The sequence below is a fragment of the Anolis carolinensis genome, chromosome 1 (assembly GCF_035594765.1).
Source record: "Anolis carolinensis isolate JA03-04 chromosome 1, rAnoCar3.1.pri, whole genome shotgun sequence".
Taxonomy (NCBI): domain Eukaryota; kingdom Metazoa; phylum Chordata; class Lepidosauria; order Squamata; family Dactyloidae; genus Anolis; species Anolis carolinensis.
The window spans coordinates 362,551,363-362,565,368 of NC_085841.1; the positions used below are offsets into that span (position 1 = coordinate 362,551,363).

At 41.1% G+C, this 14,006-nt stretch overlaps 1 protein-coding gene across 3 annotated transcripts in view; it reads left to right on the forward strand.

Moving 5' to 3' along the window:
• Positions 1 to 14,006, forward strand: part of frmd6 (FERM domain containing 6) — a 194,895-nt gene that overhangs the window by 139,574 nt on the left and 41,315 nt on the right. For all 3 annotated transcript variants that reach the window (XM_062968674.1, XM_062968672.1, XM_062968675.1), the window contains 5 exons: positions 5,762 to 6,016; positions 8,579 to 8,669; positions 10,805 to 10,884; positions 12,297 to 12,373; positions 12,642 to 12,828. In XM_062968674.1, the coding sequence (XP_062824744.1) occupies positions 5,918 to 6,016; positions 8,579 to 8,669; positions 10,805 to 10,884; positions 12,297 to 12,373; positions 12,642 to 12,828 (534 nt within the window). In that variant the 5' untranslated portion in view covers positions 5,762 to 5,917. The remainder of the gene's footprint in view (positions 1 to 5,761; positions 6,017 to 8,578; positions 8,670 to 10,804; positions 10,885 to 12,296; positions 12,374 to 12,641; positions 12,829 to 14,006) is intronic.

Genomic DNA, 14,006 nt, shown 5'->3' on the forward strand with positions numbered 1-14,006 from the left:
TAAAGACAAAGGGAAAATAGCAGAACGGAGGTTCGATCCTGTTCGGAAGTCTTGCAAACCAGCTTTGCCTGATTTTCTTCCCCTTTCTTGTTCTTCCCATGCCCATAATAGAATATATTGGAGCTATGGAAACTATGCTTCTGTTAATGCAGGTTATAATAGTATTCGCCATTTTTGCTGCAGCATCTCCCTTTTTGCTTTCTCCCATGATTTTTTTTCAGTTGTCGCTCCAAGTCTTTGCTATTTTCTGCAAGTAATATGGTGCCACCTGCCTATCTTCTGCCCTAAAAGTAGCCTCTTGTCCTGAGTACGGGTTACGCATCAAGATAATTAAATGTTACAGCACCCTAAATTCTTTAAGAGCGACTCATAGTTTGTTGGGAATAGCAACATCCCAAGCCTTTAACTATATATTTGTTAATATATATATTTGCTAACCTGTATTATATATATATATATGTTGATTTGCTAGTTTGACTGTACCTCTTTGGTGTGAGAGGAGCTACAGACATGTGATTGTACTGAGCATGTTCAGACTCAGGACTCCATTTTGTTATCAGTTTGCATCAGACCTCAGTGGAGGTGGGTGCATGTAGAGACTTCAGTGAATCCATGTATACTTATGGACTTCAGTGAGTACAACTATGCCTAAAGACTATGGACTGTTGATTAAGAATGATAACCTGTGTACTCAACGCACAGAGAGAACTACATCCTATCTATAACTGAACTTTAATAAGAAATGTTCCTGTATGGTGAATTGATACAAGATGTTTATGAGTAAGCAATATATGTTATTTTTCAAAGAAGATTTTGTGTTTTATCTCTGAGTGCATATTTTAAACTAAGAGGCTTCAAGGGAGTGTATATGTTTTGGGCAATCACAATTACAACTGCAATTGCAATTTCAACTTCAAAGAAACAACCATCTTCTGCTCACCAAATATATTTTTGTAGTAGCATGTCTTTGTCCTTGGCAGTCAAAAGACATGGTTCTTCAGTTTAACAGCTGAGTTACCTGTGTGCCATTACATGAATGCTTGTGAAGATCACTTGTTCAGAGGGTTGACTTCTAACAAGGTGATGCTTTTCTTGACTAGTGATTTACAAAAGGTGGTCTCCACATGTTCATGGAGATCTACATTTGCCAAACAGATGTGGGATCATTTTTTCCTTTTCAATAAGGTTATGATTGCCAATTATTTCTAAAAGGTTATTGCCCCAGAGAGTGGGTGCAGTAATTCCCAAACATAGTTGCTATACATTCAGAGGCTTTGCTATAAACCAGTCGTTCTCAACCTGAGGTTCCCAGATACTTTTGGCCTACAACTCCCAGAAATCCCAGCCAGTTTACCAGCTGTTAGGATTTCTGGCAGTTGAAGGCCAAAAACATCTGGGGACCCCAGGCTGAGAACCACTGCAATAAACTATGAAGCCCAGGATTTCCTTCTGAAATTCTTTAGTGCACTCCATTATCCAACATATGTTTGCAATATGATCCCTAGTGCTGCTTCCTTTAATGAACCCAGTATTTCTTGTTCCAAATACAATAGAAATCTTTGCTTACATCACTTAACTTGCAATAAAGATTAATGAAGAGGTCTTGTGGTTGCACCAATCCTTTATGTCTGTCTTCTTGGGGAATCGGAATGTATATTGAGCTTTCCAGTCTGAACAAATTAATTTCGCGTTTTGACAAAATTGGCTTCCATTTTCCAGGTACGCATATTGTTGTACCTCAGGGCTGGTTCACCTTGCTCTCCCACACATACCACCACAGCAAGCTTGGCTGAAATAGTTTATTGATAAAAGATAGCAAAGTCTGGATAAAAAAGTAGAGAAAGCAATAATTCAAATGTAAAGGCAGTCAGTAAAAGGAATAATCCAAATGCAAGTCAGTCAGTAAAGAGCAATAATCCAATGCAAAGGCAGTCTGTAGAATATGGTTCAAAGTCTCAAATATAACAAATCAATCTTGAAAACAAGGCAGCATGAGCTTCAAAACACCATCAAAAATGCAAGATCCAGGCATGAACAAAAGCAAGAATACTTTTCCAAGAGCATAGACAAGACAGGAACCCCATTTCCAAAACCAACGTTGCTTCGTCTGAAATCTTTCCCTGTTTCTTCCTTATTTAATCATGCTTACAGGCCAAGAAAGCATTCCTTTGTCCTTAAGTTCCCACACGTTTACCAGCTATCCTAAGAGAACATCTGGGACAATGAACTTTTAGCTTTAACCTTGTATCCCTATCTAAAGAAAACTCCTCTGACTCGCTGCCAGAGACACCTGGGACTTGTTGATGTTCTGAATTCTGTTGATATTCTGAATCCTGTGAAAGGTCACCCGTATCACTGGTTTCTGCTTCACTGCTAGTCTGTTTGTCACAGGTTTCTGTTTCACTGTCAGTCGGCGGCCTTTCTAACAATTCAGAGCCTTCAGCACTTCCCTCATCAACATTGCCATGGTCAGCCTGCATAGACCCAAATCCCCCTTGATCATCAGGCTGAACCACAACACATATGCAAACTCAGTGCTTCCAAAACTCAAAAGGAAACCGGAAACACTTCTGGTCCCAAGCATTTCCACTCAGGGATACACAACCTATACTTTAACAAACAAATAAGCCAATGTAAAATGTCCACTTCTTGCAAATGCAGAAATCTAATCTCATCTAATGCATCCTCTGTGCCATGGTTGCCTTGTTGTTCAAGAGACAAAAATGCCAAAGCTTTTTTGCCTTGTTTCCTTCTGTGGTTTGATTCAGTAGGATCTTGCGACTGGACCGTGGCTTCCCTGGAATATTTGCTCGCTTTTATAGAAGCTGCGATGGGCTTCAAGGTTTCCCAGGACAAAGAGCCCTCAGTTTCAACTCCGGCCGCTTGGACAAAGGCAATGGAATTTATATGGGGTGGATCCCTTTCATTGGGTGTTTTGGTCAGAGAGCTACAAATAAAACAGTGACCAAAGCCCTTTCGGCTCAAGCCACGCGGCTCCCCAGCTTTTTCGGTGCCAATAAAGAAATGCCTTGTCCTTTTGTCATCTCTTCCTCTCAGCTGGCCTTTTCTATGGGTGTAGATCAGGCATGGGCCAACTTCAGCCCTCCAGGTGTTTTGGACTTCAACTCCCGCAATTCCTGGTCTCAGGCCCTTTCCTTTTCCCCCCTCAGCCGCTTAAGGCCCATACCTTACATAGATGTACTCCTAGACTTAGTTTAGATTGAGCATCCTCTAAGCTAAATGCATCAAACCACTGGTATTTATTCTCCTACATTTGCAAACCAAGTACAGCCTGTCCTCTTGCTTTTGCAGCTCTGGTGGCAAGAAAAGTTTATTACTTACTTATTTATAACGCATGCCCCATTGCTCAGTAGATGCAGCTGACAATAATCGTTTAAAATTCAGTCATTAACATTTAAATTAAAGCAATAAAATATTTAAAATTGCACCCAAAATCAAAGGAGCCCCGTGTTCACCACAGCATCAGCAGAGAAACTGTCAGGATAATAATAAATAAGAATATAAACCTGTATGTGCTCAGCACTATAGAGGGAAGAATATAAGGGCCAATCTCTGGTTACAGATTTCCAAAACCATGGGCTTTCACTTGGTAGACCCTCTCAAGATAGTTCTTCTCTTCCTCATTTTATTTAACAACTAGCTGTGCCCAGCCACGCGTTGCTGTGGCAAAGTCTGGTGGTATGGGAAATAAAGTATTCTGGACTATGTAGCTGTGTGGAAGGGCCTTGAGTCTACACTGCTATATAATCCTAGTTCAAATCAGATAATCTGTATTTTTAGGCAGTGTGGAAGAGGCCTAAGTGAACCCTGCCTGTCCCCGGGTGCCATTGTGGCTGAGGGGGTTGATATGACATGAAGGAGGCGGGGCCTAAAGGAGGCGGGGCCTACCCTTCTGACTGGCAGCCATGGGGAGAACAGCTCTTCCTCGTCCTCTGTAATTTGGACTTTTTTTCTGGGTTTTTTTTTAATTGAAAGACATAGATTGGATGACTATGTCTTTTGTGGCCAAATTTGGTGTGATTTGGTTCAGTTGTTTTGTTGTTTATTTCATGGGGAAAACGCACATTACATATATAGATAGATAGATAACTAGCTTATTATTATTAATATTATTATTATTATTATTATTATCTTTGACACGTTCGTCTTCCAGTTTGGTTTACAATACTAGTACTGTATGTACATTTTCTCAATCAGGTGGACATTGTGTTGTCACAAGGCTTTCATGGATGGAATCACTGGTTTGCTGTGAGTTTTTCCGGCTGTATGTACATGTTCTAGTAGTATTCTCTCCTGACTTTTTGCCTGTATCTGTGGCAAGCATCATCAGAGGTTTGTGGCAATGAAGCAAGTGGAGTGTAGATATATTTGTGGAATATCCAAGGTGGGAGAAAAACCCTTGTCTGTTGAAAGCAAGTGTAAATGTTGCAATTAGCCAGCTTGAATAGCATTGAGTAGAAAGAAGGAAACTAAGAAAATGAACAAAATCTGGTTACCAGTTTTATTTTAAAAAACCAAAATCAAGACAATAAATAAGGAACGCCACACAGAAACAGGAGAAATCCAGAAAGCAAACAATCAAAGACCAGTTAATATTTTTCAACATTGGAAATAGCAACCTCCCAAGCCTTTCACTATTTATTTGTTAATGTATATATGTGCTAATCTGTATTCCATGCATATGTTGATTTGCCAGTTTGGTGTGGAAGAAGTTATAGACATGTGATTGTACTGAGCATGTTCAGACTCAGGACTCCTTTTTGTATTCACTTTTGTATCAGACCGCAGTGGAGGTGGATGCATGCATGTTTGTGTTTGTACATCAATATAAAAATATGCTTATAGACTTCAGTGAGTACAAGTATACTTAAAGACTTTGGACTGTTGATTAAGAATGATACCTTGTGTACTCAACACAGAGAAGCTATATCCTATCTATAACAGAACTTCAATAAGAAATGTGCCTGTATGGTGAATTAACACAAGATGTTTATGAGTAAACAAAATATGTTATTTTTCAAAGAAGACTTGGGTTTTTTTATCTCTGAGTGCACATTTTAAACTAAGGTGTTAAAGGGAGCGTATAACTTTTGGGCAATTACAACAGCAAAGAAACAACCATCCTCTGCTAACCAAAATGCATTTTTGTAGTGCCATGTCTTTGTCTTTGGCAGTCAGAAGACATGGTTCTTCAGTTTAACAGCTGAGTTACCTATGCCATTACATGGATGCTTGTTAGTATCACTTGTCCAAAGAGTTGACCTTTGACAAAGTCATGGTTTTCTTGACTAGCGGTTTTCAAAAGGTGGTCTCCACATATTCATGGAGATCCATATTTGCCAAAAGGATATCTCCAGGCAACAACAGCCAGGCTACCCCCTATGCAGATACCCTCACTGATTGACTTTGCAGCTTCATGGCTATTCAATGCTATTCAAGCTGGCTAATTGCAACATTCACATTTGCTTTAGCGGACAAGGGTTCCACATTCCACAGATATATACACACTCCACTTGCCTCACTGCCAACAGCACCTCTGAAGATGCCAGCCACAGGTGCAAGAGAAACGTCATGAGAGAAAGCTGCTGGAACATGGTCATACAGACTGAAAAACTCACAACAACCCTGGTGGACATTGTCCTTCCACCCAAATATTTTTTTAAACAAATCAGGTGGAGTTTGCCCAAGTTTTTCTTGTAGTCCGCAACTTCTTAACATTCTCTCTTCTTTTCCTTCGCAGAAATGGGACCCCGAGGGAGAATTGCCAGGATGCCCTGCCTGCTGTGCCTTGGGTGACGAAAAGGAGCGCTTTTCCCGCTGAATGCTCCCCTCCTGACACTGACGCTCGGTCCCAGAAAGACTCGAACACGGATCCACGGGGAGAGCCCGGAACACGATGAACAGACTGAACTTCCACAATAACAGAGTCATGCAGGACCGACGCAGCGTGTGTATTTTCCTCCCCAACGACGATTCCCTCAACATCATCATAAATGTAAGTTCCCAAAAAAGGATCCGGGACAGAAACCGGAATCCCATTGGTGTCTTACTCATTACTCAGGTTGAATGAAAAGTAATGCCTCCACCTTCGTAACTCCTCAACAGATGACAGTCCTGGTCTTTGGCAGGTCCTGGCTTGTTCAGTAGACTCTCTCTTCAGTTCCATTTGGAGGGAAGCCTTAGCATTGAACGGTTGTGTTGTTGAAGTGCGAAGTATGGAACCCTGCGCAGACGGTCGGTCAATGCGACTTAAGCAACGTGCAGTCATTGAATTCTTGACAGCAGAAGGTGTCACCCCAAAGGAGAAAGGCGTCACCTTCATTCTCATAACGCGAGAAGAGTCCCTGGCAAATTTCAATGCTTTCATTTCAGGTGTCAGTATCCTGGGATCCCATCATGCACAGATCTTCCGATAGCCAAGCAAAGCAATAATGTGACCCACACGTTCTTGTGAAATGCCGATGATGTTCGAAATTTCTCTCTGAGTGATACGACAGTCGTCCTGGATCAATCTGTCAACCTTTTGCTTGTGAAACTCAGTGGTTGCTGTCACAGGACATCCAAATCTTTGATTGTCACGCAAGTCAGATGTTCCCACCTCAACATCTTTAAACTTACTTGCCCAACGACACACCGTACTTACATCAACACAATCACCATAAACAGCTTGCATTCTCTGATGAATCTCCTTTGGGGTGACACCTCCTGCTGTCAAGAATTCAATGACCGCACGTTGCTTAAGTCACATTGACCAACCATCTGCTCAGGGTTCCATACTTCGCACTTTTAACAAAACAACCATTCAATGCTAAGGCTTCCCCCCAAATGGAACTGTAGAGGAGAGTCTACTGAACAAGCCTGTACCTGCCGCAGACCAGGACTGCCACCTGTTGAGTTACGAAGGTGGACGCTTTACTTTTCATTCAACCCTCGTACTTGAAGAGCAGGCTCTCTACCAATCACACTGCTGTCACGGTGGTTGCTCCCAGTAGAAACTTGGGGTGCATCTACATTGCAGAGTTAATGCAGTTTGTCACCACTTTGCCGTCCATGGCTCAATGATATGGAATGATGGGAAGAGTTCCACACTGTCCTTAGCTTTCTTCACTGAGGAGTGCTGGTGCATCACCAAAATATAACTCCTAGTATTCCAAAATATTAAACCATATAAGTTAAAGTGGTGCCGAATTGCATTGATCGGCAGTGTAGATGTGTTATGGTGCTAGAACCCATTCCAGGGCCTCTCCAAAAGATTCCTTCAATGCCAGACACCTACACCCATCATTGCTTTAGCACATGCTTTCTTGGTGGAAACCATATATGAGGAATGATCGAGGGAGCTGGGTATGTTTAGCTTGGAGAAGAGAAGGTTGAGAGGAGACATGATAGCAGTCTCTAAATATTTGAAGAGGTGTTGTGCAAAGGAGGAAGGCAGCTGCTCCAGAAACACGAACCAGTGGATTCAGATCATAGAATTGGTAGAGATCCCAAGGGCCCTCCCATTCAACCTCTTTCTGCCATGCAGAAAAACACAATCAAAGGCCTCCCAACAGATGCCCATCCAGCCCCTGCTTAAAAGCCTCCAGAGAAATGATCTCCATTGGACTCTCGAGTAGCAGCATATTCCACTGTCAATCAGCTCTGACTATCAGAAAGTTTTTCCTAAAATGCAGGTAGAATCTCTTTAAATTCATTACTTCATGTCCGAGCCTTTAAAGCATCAGAAAACAAGCTCACTCCCTCCTCAATGTGGACACTGGGTTGCCCATGTGCTGGCATTGCGCATGGATGTGCATTGCGCATGGATGGGCATGTGCATTTATGCATGGATGTGCTTTTCATGGGGAATTTGGTGGCACCTTTACTCTTATGCAACACTGCCATTCAGCCAAAGGATCACATAGCAGAATCGGTGCATAACTCATAAAGAAGCAAGAAAGGAAGGAGAAAAAATAAAGAAATATAGCAGCGCTTTTAAACCCAACCTAAGTCAGCACGTGGAGATTTATGGTGCTTAGTCCAGATTTAGGACCTCAGCTACGGATTTGTTTAGACTCTGCATTTATATTTTTTCCTTCCCAAAGAGAAATTAATTTGAGTTATATACCTGTGGATTGAGTTTTGCATCATTTAATGCATAATTTAAGAACAAAATGTCGCTTTAATAAAACCCAGTCCTTTTCACAATAGTGTTGTGAGCCACTTTTGGTCTCAGTTAAGAGAGGTAAGTAATAAAAATGATGATGATGATGGCAGAGGAATAAGTCTCTTTTTGCCTGCCAAAAGAAGGGAATCACAAAGCTTAAGAATCTCAAGGAAGCAACAATTAATCAAGGGATTATTATAATATCCCACTTTTTATATCATCGTCATCCTAATCTATTCTCACGTGCTCATCAGGCAGAGCTGCACGTCAGTCCGTTGTAAGGGAAAGCTTTCCTCAAAACTCAGGGATGTTCAAACAGAGCGATCCAGTCATTCTGATAACTATTTTGCATCTGCAAATAATGGTTTTTGCAATAAGCAGAGAATAAAACTCTTGCTTTTTTTCTACCAGGTTAAAATATTGTGTCACGAGTTACTTGTCCAGGTGTGTGATTTGCTGCGGCTGAAGGACTGTCACCTTTTTGGACTCAGCGTCATACAAAGTATGTAATAATGGAGCAATCTTTATTATACTGGGGTTCCTTTTTGCATTTATATGTCACTGTTCTTGCATTTGTACCATCATGTGGCTATCAGCTAAATATTTTTCCGTAGAGTTCCTAATAGGTGTTTTTGCAGATTTGGAAAGGTTTGAGGCCACATCTGTGTGTTTGCTAATTGTGGTTAGTTTATGACGTATCTACATGGGAGAATTAATACAGTTTGGCACTGCTTTACTTGCAATACAATCACTGGGAGTTGTAGTTTGCCTGAGAAGGGTAAAAACAATTTGAAACTACAATTCCCTGGATTCCATAGCATTGGGCCATAGAAGTTCAAGTGGTGTCAAACTGCATTCCTTCTGCAGTGTAGATGCAAAACTAAACCATCATTAATTGATACAGTGGTGTTTATTTTAGATGTTTTAAATCGTTGTTGTATCATGTTAGCTCTATAATTGGTTTTATGTTTTGATTGTATATCAACGGATGTTTTTATTTATTTATTTATTTACAGTATTTATATTCCCCCCATCTCACCCCGAAGGGGACTCGGGGCGGATCACATTGCACATATATAAGGCAAACATTCAATGCCATAACATAGAACAGAGACAGAGACAGACGCAGGCACGGGCTGGCCTCGAACTCATAACCTCTTGGTCAGAGTGATTTGTTGCAGCTGGCTGCTAACCAGCCTGTGCCACAGCCCGGTCTGTGCCACAGCCCAGCCGGTTTTTAGGGCTTGTCCCCATGTGAGTCGGCTCAAGTCCCTTTGGGGAGATGGAGGCGGGTCATAAGAAAATAATAATAATAATAATAATAATAATAATAATAATAATAATAATAATAATAATAATACAGTAGAGTCTCTCTTAGCCAACATAAATGGGCCAGCAAAACGTTGGATAAGCGAATATGTTGGATAATAAGGAAGGATTAAGGAAAAGCCTATTACACATCAAATTAGGTTATGATTTTACAAATTAAGCACCAAAACATCATGTTTAACAACAAATTTGACAGAAAAAGTAGTTCAATATGCAGTAATGCTATGTAGTAATTACTGTATTTACGAATTTAGCACCAAAATATCATGACGTATTGAAAAAATTGACTACAAAAATGTGTTGGATAATCCAGAACGTTGGATAAGTGAGACTCTACTGTAATAATAATAATAATAATAATAATAATAATAATAATAATAATAATAATAATGCAATGCCAGATGATAAGAAAGTCACTTTTAGGGACCGCAACTCCCAGAATCCCCCAGCTCAATGATTCACAGATTTAAAAAGTCACTCTTTCCCATTGCAAATCAAGTTTAGAAGTTGGTGTGACTGTGTCAGCAACAGTCGTGCACCATGCCATGAAAAGGGACAGAAAAAGGAATTGGGAAATAAAAGGAAATAAGAAGGAAACCTACCCTGGGAAACCATCCCATCATGAGCCTAGGAAAACATTGTTGTCAGGACTTTATTTAATAAATGGGGTGGTTTATGCAGCTTTAAATAAAATAAGGCATTTTGCCAGTTTGGTTTCTTGACATTCTTCACATCAGGAGCATGTATGCATGCAGTTTTCCCTATGCAACTAGCATATTTAAACAGCAATTAATATATGAATACACACACATATGCAATGCTTCTTCAATTCTAAGACATCATCCGTTGTAAGACACACACTAATTTCAGTAATACCAACAGAGAAAGCTTTTTAGGGATATTTATATGGGGAAAGTGTGCTCTAGAATGAATAAAATACAGTGTGTGTGTTTATATACCTGGCATGGGCCAACTTGGGCCCTCCAGGTGTTTTGGACTTCAACTTCCACAATTCCTAACAGCCGGTAGGCTGTTAGGAATTGTGGGAGTTGAAGTCCAAAACACCTGGAGGGCCCAAGTTGGCCCATGCCAGGTATATATAGTATATTTAAATGTCGGTTTTCTAAACAATACATGAGTTCCTCTCTTCTGCTTTCCCTGTCCTCAGCGGAAGCAGTTAAACTGATTCATGAAGACAGCTTTAAAAACTACAGCAGCTTCAACCTGCCAATGCATCATTACTTAATTTAAAGGAACCTAGCCTGCTACCATCTCATTCAGCTTACCCCTGCTTTTTTCCTTTTGCAGACAATGAGCACGTCTATATGGAGTTGTCCCAGAAGCTCTACAAATACTGTCCGAAGGAGTGGAAGAAGGAGGCAAGCAAGGTAAGGAGCACCTTCCTTTGCAGAGCGGAGTTAAACTGTGGAACTCGCTGCCACAAGATGTGTTTATGACCACTTGCTGGGTGTTGCACCTCAACCCTGGCTCACCTTGCTCTTAGCACACACTCCACCACAGCAGGCTAGCCTCAAACAGTTGATAAAAGATAGCTATTGATAAAAGATAGCAAAGTCTGAATAAAAAACAGTAAAGAAGTCAAACATCCAAATGCAATGGCAGTCAATAAAAAAGGCTATAATCAAGAGGTAAAAGCAATTTGCAGAATATAATTCCAAGTCTCTGATATAGGAAATTAGTCCTGAAAAACAAGGCACAATGAACTTCAGAGTAAAATCCAAAACACGGGTTCCAGGCATGAACATAAGTGAGAATCCTTTTCCATGAGCTTAGACAAGGCAGGAGATGTGCTTCCAAAAATCAACGTTGCTTCGTCTGAAATCTCTCTCTGTTTCTCCTGTATTTACCCATGCTTACAAGCCAAGAAAGCATTTCTCTGTCCTTGAGTTCCCATGCATTTGCCAGCTATTCTAAGGGAACGCCTGGGACAATGAACCTTTAACTTTAACCTTGTATCTCTATCTAAGGAAGATTCCTCCGACTTGCTGATGCTGCTGGAACTTGTTGATGTTCTAAATCCTATGAAAGGTCACCCTTATCATTAGTTTCTGTTTCCTCGCTAGCCTGCAGCCTCTCTAACAGTTCAGAGCCAGAGCCTTCAACATTTCCAGCATCAGAGCCTTCGAGATTTCCCTCTTCAGCATTGCTTTGGTCAGCCTGCATAAACCCAAATCCCCCTTCATCGTCAAACTGAACCACAGCACTGGGAAGGGTTGTTGTGTGTTTTCCAGGCTGTATGACCATGTTCCAGAAGCATTCTCTCCTGACGTTTTGCCCACATGTATGGCAGGCATGCTCAGAGGTTGTGAGGTATATCTCACAACCATATACCACACAACCTCTGAGGATTCTTGCCATAGATGTGGGTGAAACATCTGGAGAGAATGCTTCTGGAACATGGTCATACAACCTGGAAAACACACAACAGCCCTGTGATTCCAGCCATGAAAGCCTTCGATAACTTGCTGGTGGTGGTGGTGGGGGGGGGGGGTCTTCATGGAGGTGTCAATAATAAGTCAGAAGAGCTATCAATCACCTCCAGAGTCAGAGGCAGCAGGTGTCTGTGTATAGATGGCTTAGGAGTTTACAGCAGTTTATTAAGAAAAGCATGTACAAAGCCAATGAGGCTGAGAGAATGTAACTTGCCTAAGATCACCCAGTGCCTTTCCATACCCAAGTGGATTTTCAAATCCAAGTCCTAGTCCAGCATTCACACTAAAACACCACACTGTTTCCTTTACAGTGCTTTTCTTTTTTGTTTGTTTGTTTCTGCTCACAGGGCATAGATCAGTTTGGTCCCCCGATGATCATTCATTTTCGTGTGCAGTATTACGTGGAAAATGGACGGCTGATCAGGTAAGGCAGGAGGATGCTGTAGTTCATCAACACTCAGAGGGCACTCTGTACAAACTGGTGATGGAACTGGTAAACTTGCCACACTTTGGCGATCCCCTGAAACTCCCCTCGTGACCCCTCCCCCAGGGGTCCCGACCCCCAGGTTGGAAATCACTGGTGTAGATGCATCCCCCAGACTTGGGTTTCATTTTTTCACCTTGGTTAAAGTCTTCTGTTCCATGACAACGTCTTCTCCATTCTTCTTCCATTCTCCTTTTCTCCCATCCAGCGACCGAACGGCCCGCTACTATTATTACTGGCACCTGAGGAAGCAGGTCCTGCGCTCCCAATGCATGCTGCGGGAAGAGGCGTACTTTCTCCTGGCCGCTTTCGCCTTGCAAGCCGACTTGGGCAACTTCAAGCGGAACAAGCACTTTGGGAAATACTTCGAGCCCGAAGCCTACTTTCCCTCATGGGTAAGCCTGCTTGCTTTTGTATAAATTAATGTTCCGTTTCCAAAGGGAAAAAAAGAAAATGTAGTAAAAAAAAATCAATGAAAATTCCAAAAAGGAGAAGACTTTTTACAGTATGTATTACTAAAATCATGCAGCTGTTTCACAACCTACTATAGAACCAAATCAAAAACAGTCGCCCTGAGGACATACTTGCCTACAATCATATACTACTAACCACAAACACAGAGACAATTCTATGAACATCCTACACTTCTACTTTTGGCAGCATTTGCCTAATTCATAAATCCTACAATTGACATTTGCCCTCATCATTGTTGTGAAAAGTCCCAGTCTTTCTCAAAGTTTGTCAAAGTTTTCTCCTTGATTACTGTTGTCACTTTATCCATATCAGCTAATTCGCAGATTTTCTTGGGATAATTAGGCTCTTCCATCTCTGAGCATATCCACTTGTTGTTGTTGTTGCTGCTGCTGCTTCTGCTGCTGCTGCTGTTGTTGTTGTTGTTGTTGGGTTGCTGTGAGTTTTCCAGGCTGTCTGACCATGTTCCAGAAGCATTCTCTACTGATGTTTCACCCACATCTATGGCAGGCATCTTCAAAGGTTGTGAGGTCTGTTGGAAACGAAGCAAGTGGGTCCAGGTTGGGCGATATATAAACAGATATATAAACCCGACTTGCCTAGTTTCCAACAGACCTCACAACCTCTGAGGATGCCTGCCATAGATGTGGATGAAACATCAGGAGAGAATGCTCCCGTAACATGGCCAGATAACGCAGAAAGCTCACAGCAAACCAGCGATTCCAGCCATAAATGCCTTCAACATCATATTATTATGTTTATTTATATCCCACTATTTATATCTTCTACTAGCTGTGCCTGGCCACGCGTTGCTGTGGCAAAGTGGTGGTGGTATTGGTTAAAAATTGTTGTGTAATTTTTATTTGATGTTATTTGCATTTTTTATTAATTTTATTGTAAGTTATATTTTTATTTATTATATTTTATTATTTTCTTGTATTATTTTTAGTTATTTTCTGTTATTATAGTATTTTATTGTATTAATTTTTAGTATTTTTATTATTTTTTATTGGGTTGCTAGGAGACCAAGTTGGAGAGGCTTAGCCTTCTAACTGGCAGCAATTGGATAAAAGCAATTATTGCTCTCCCTCTAATTAGGACT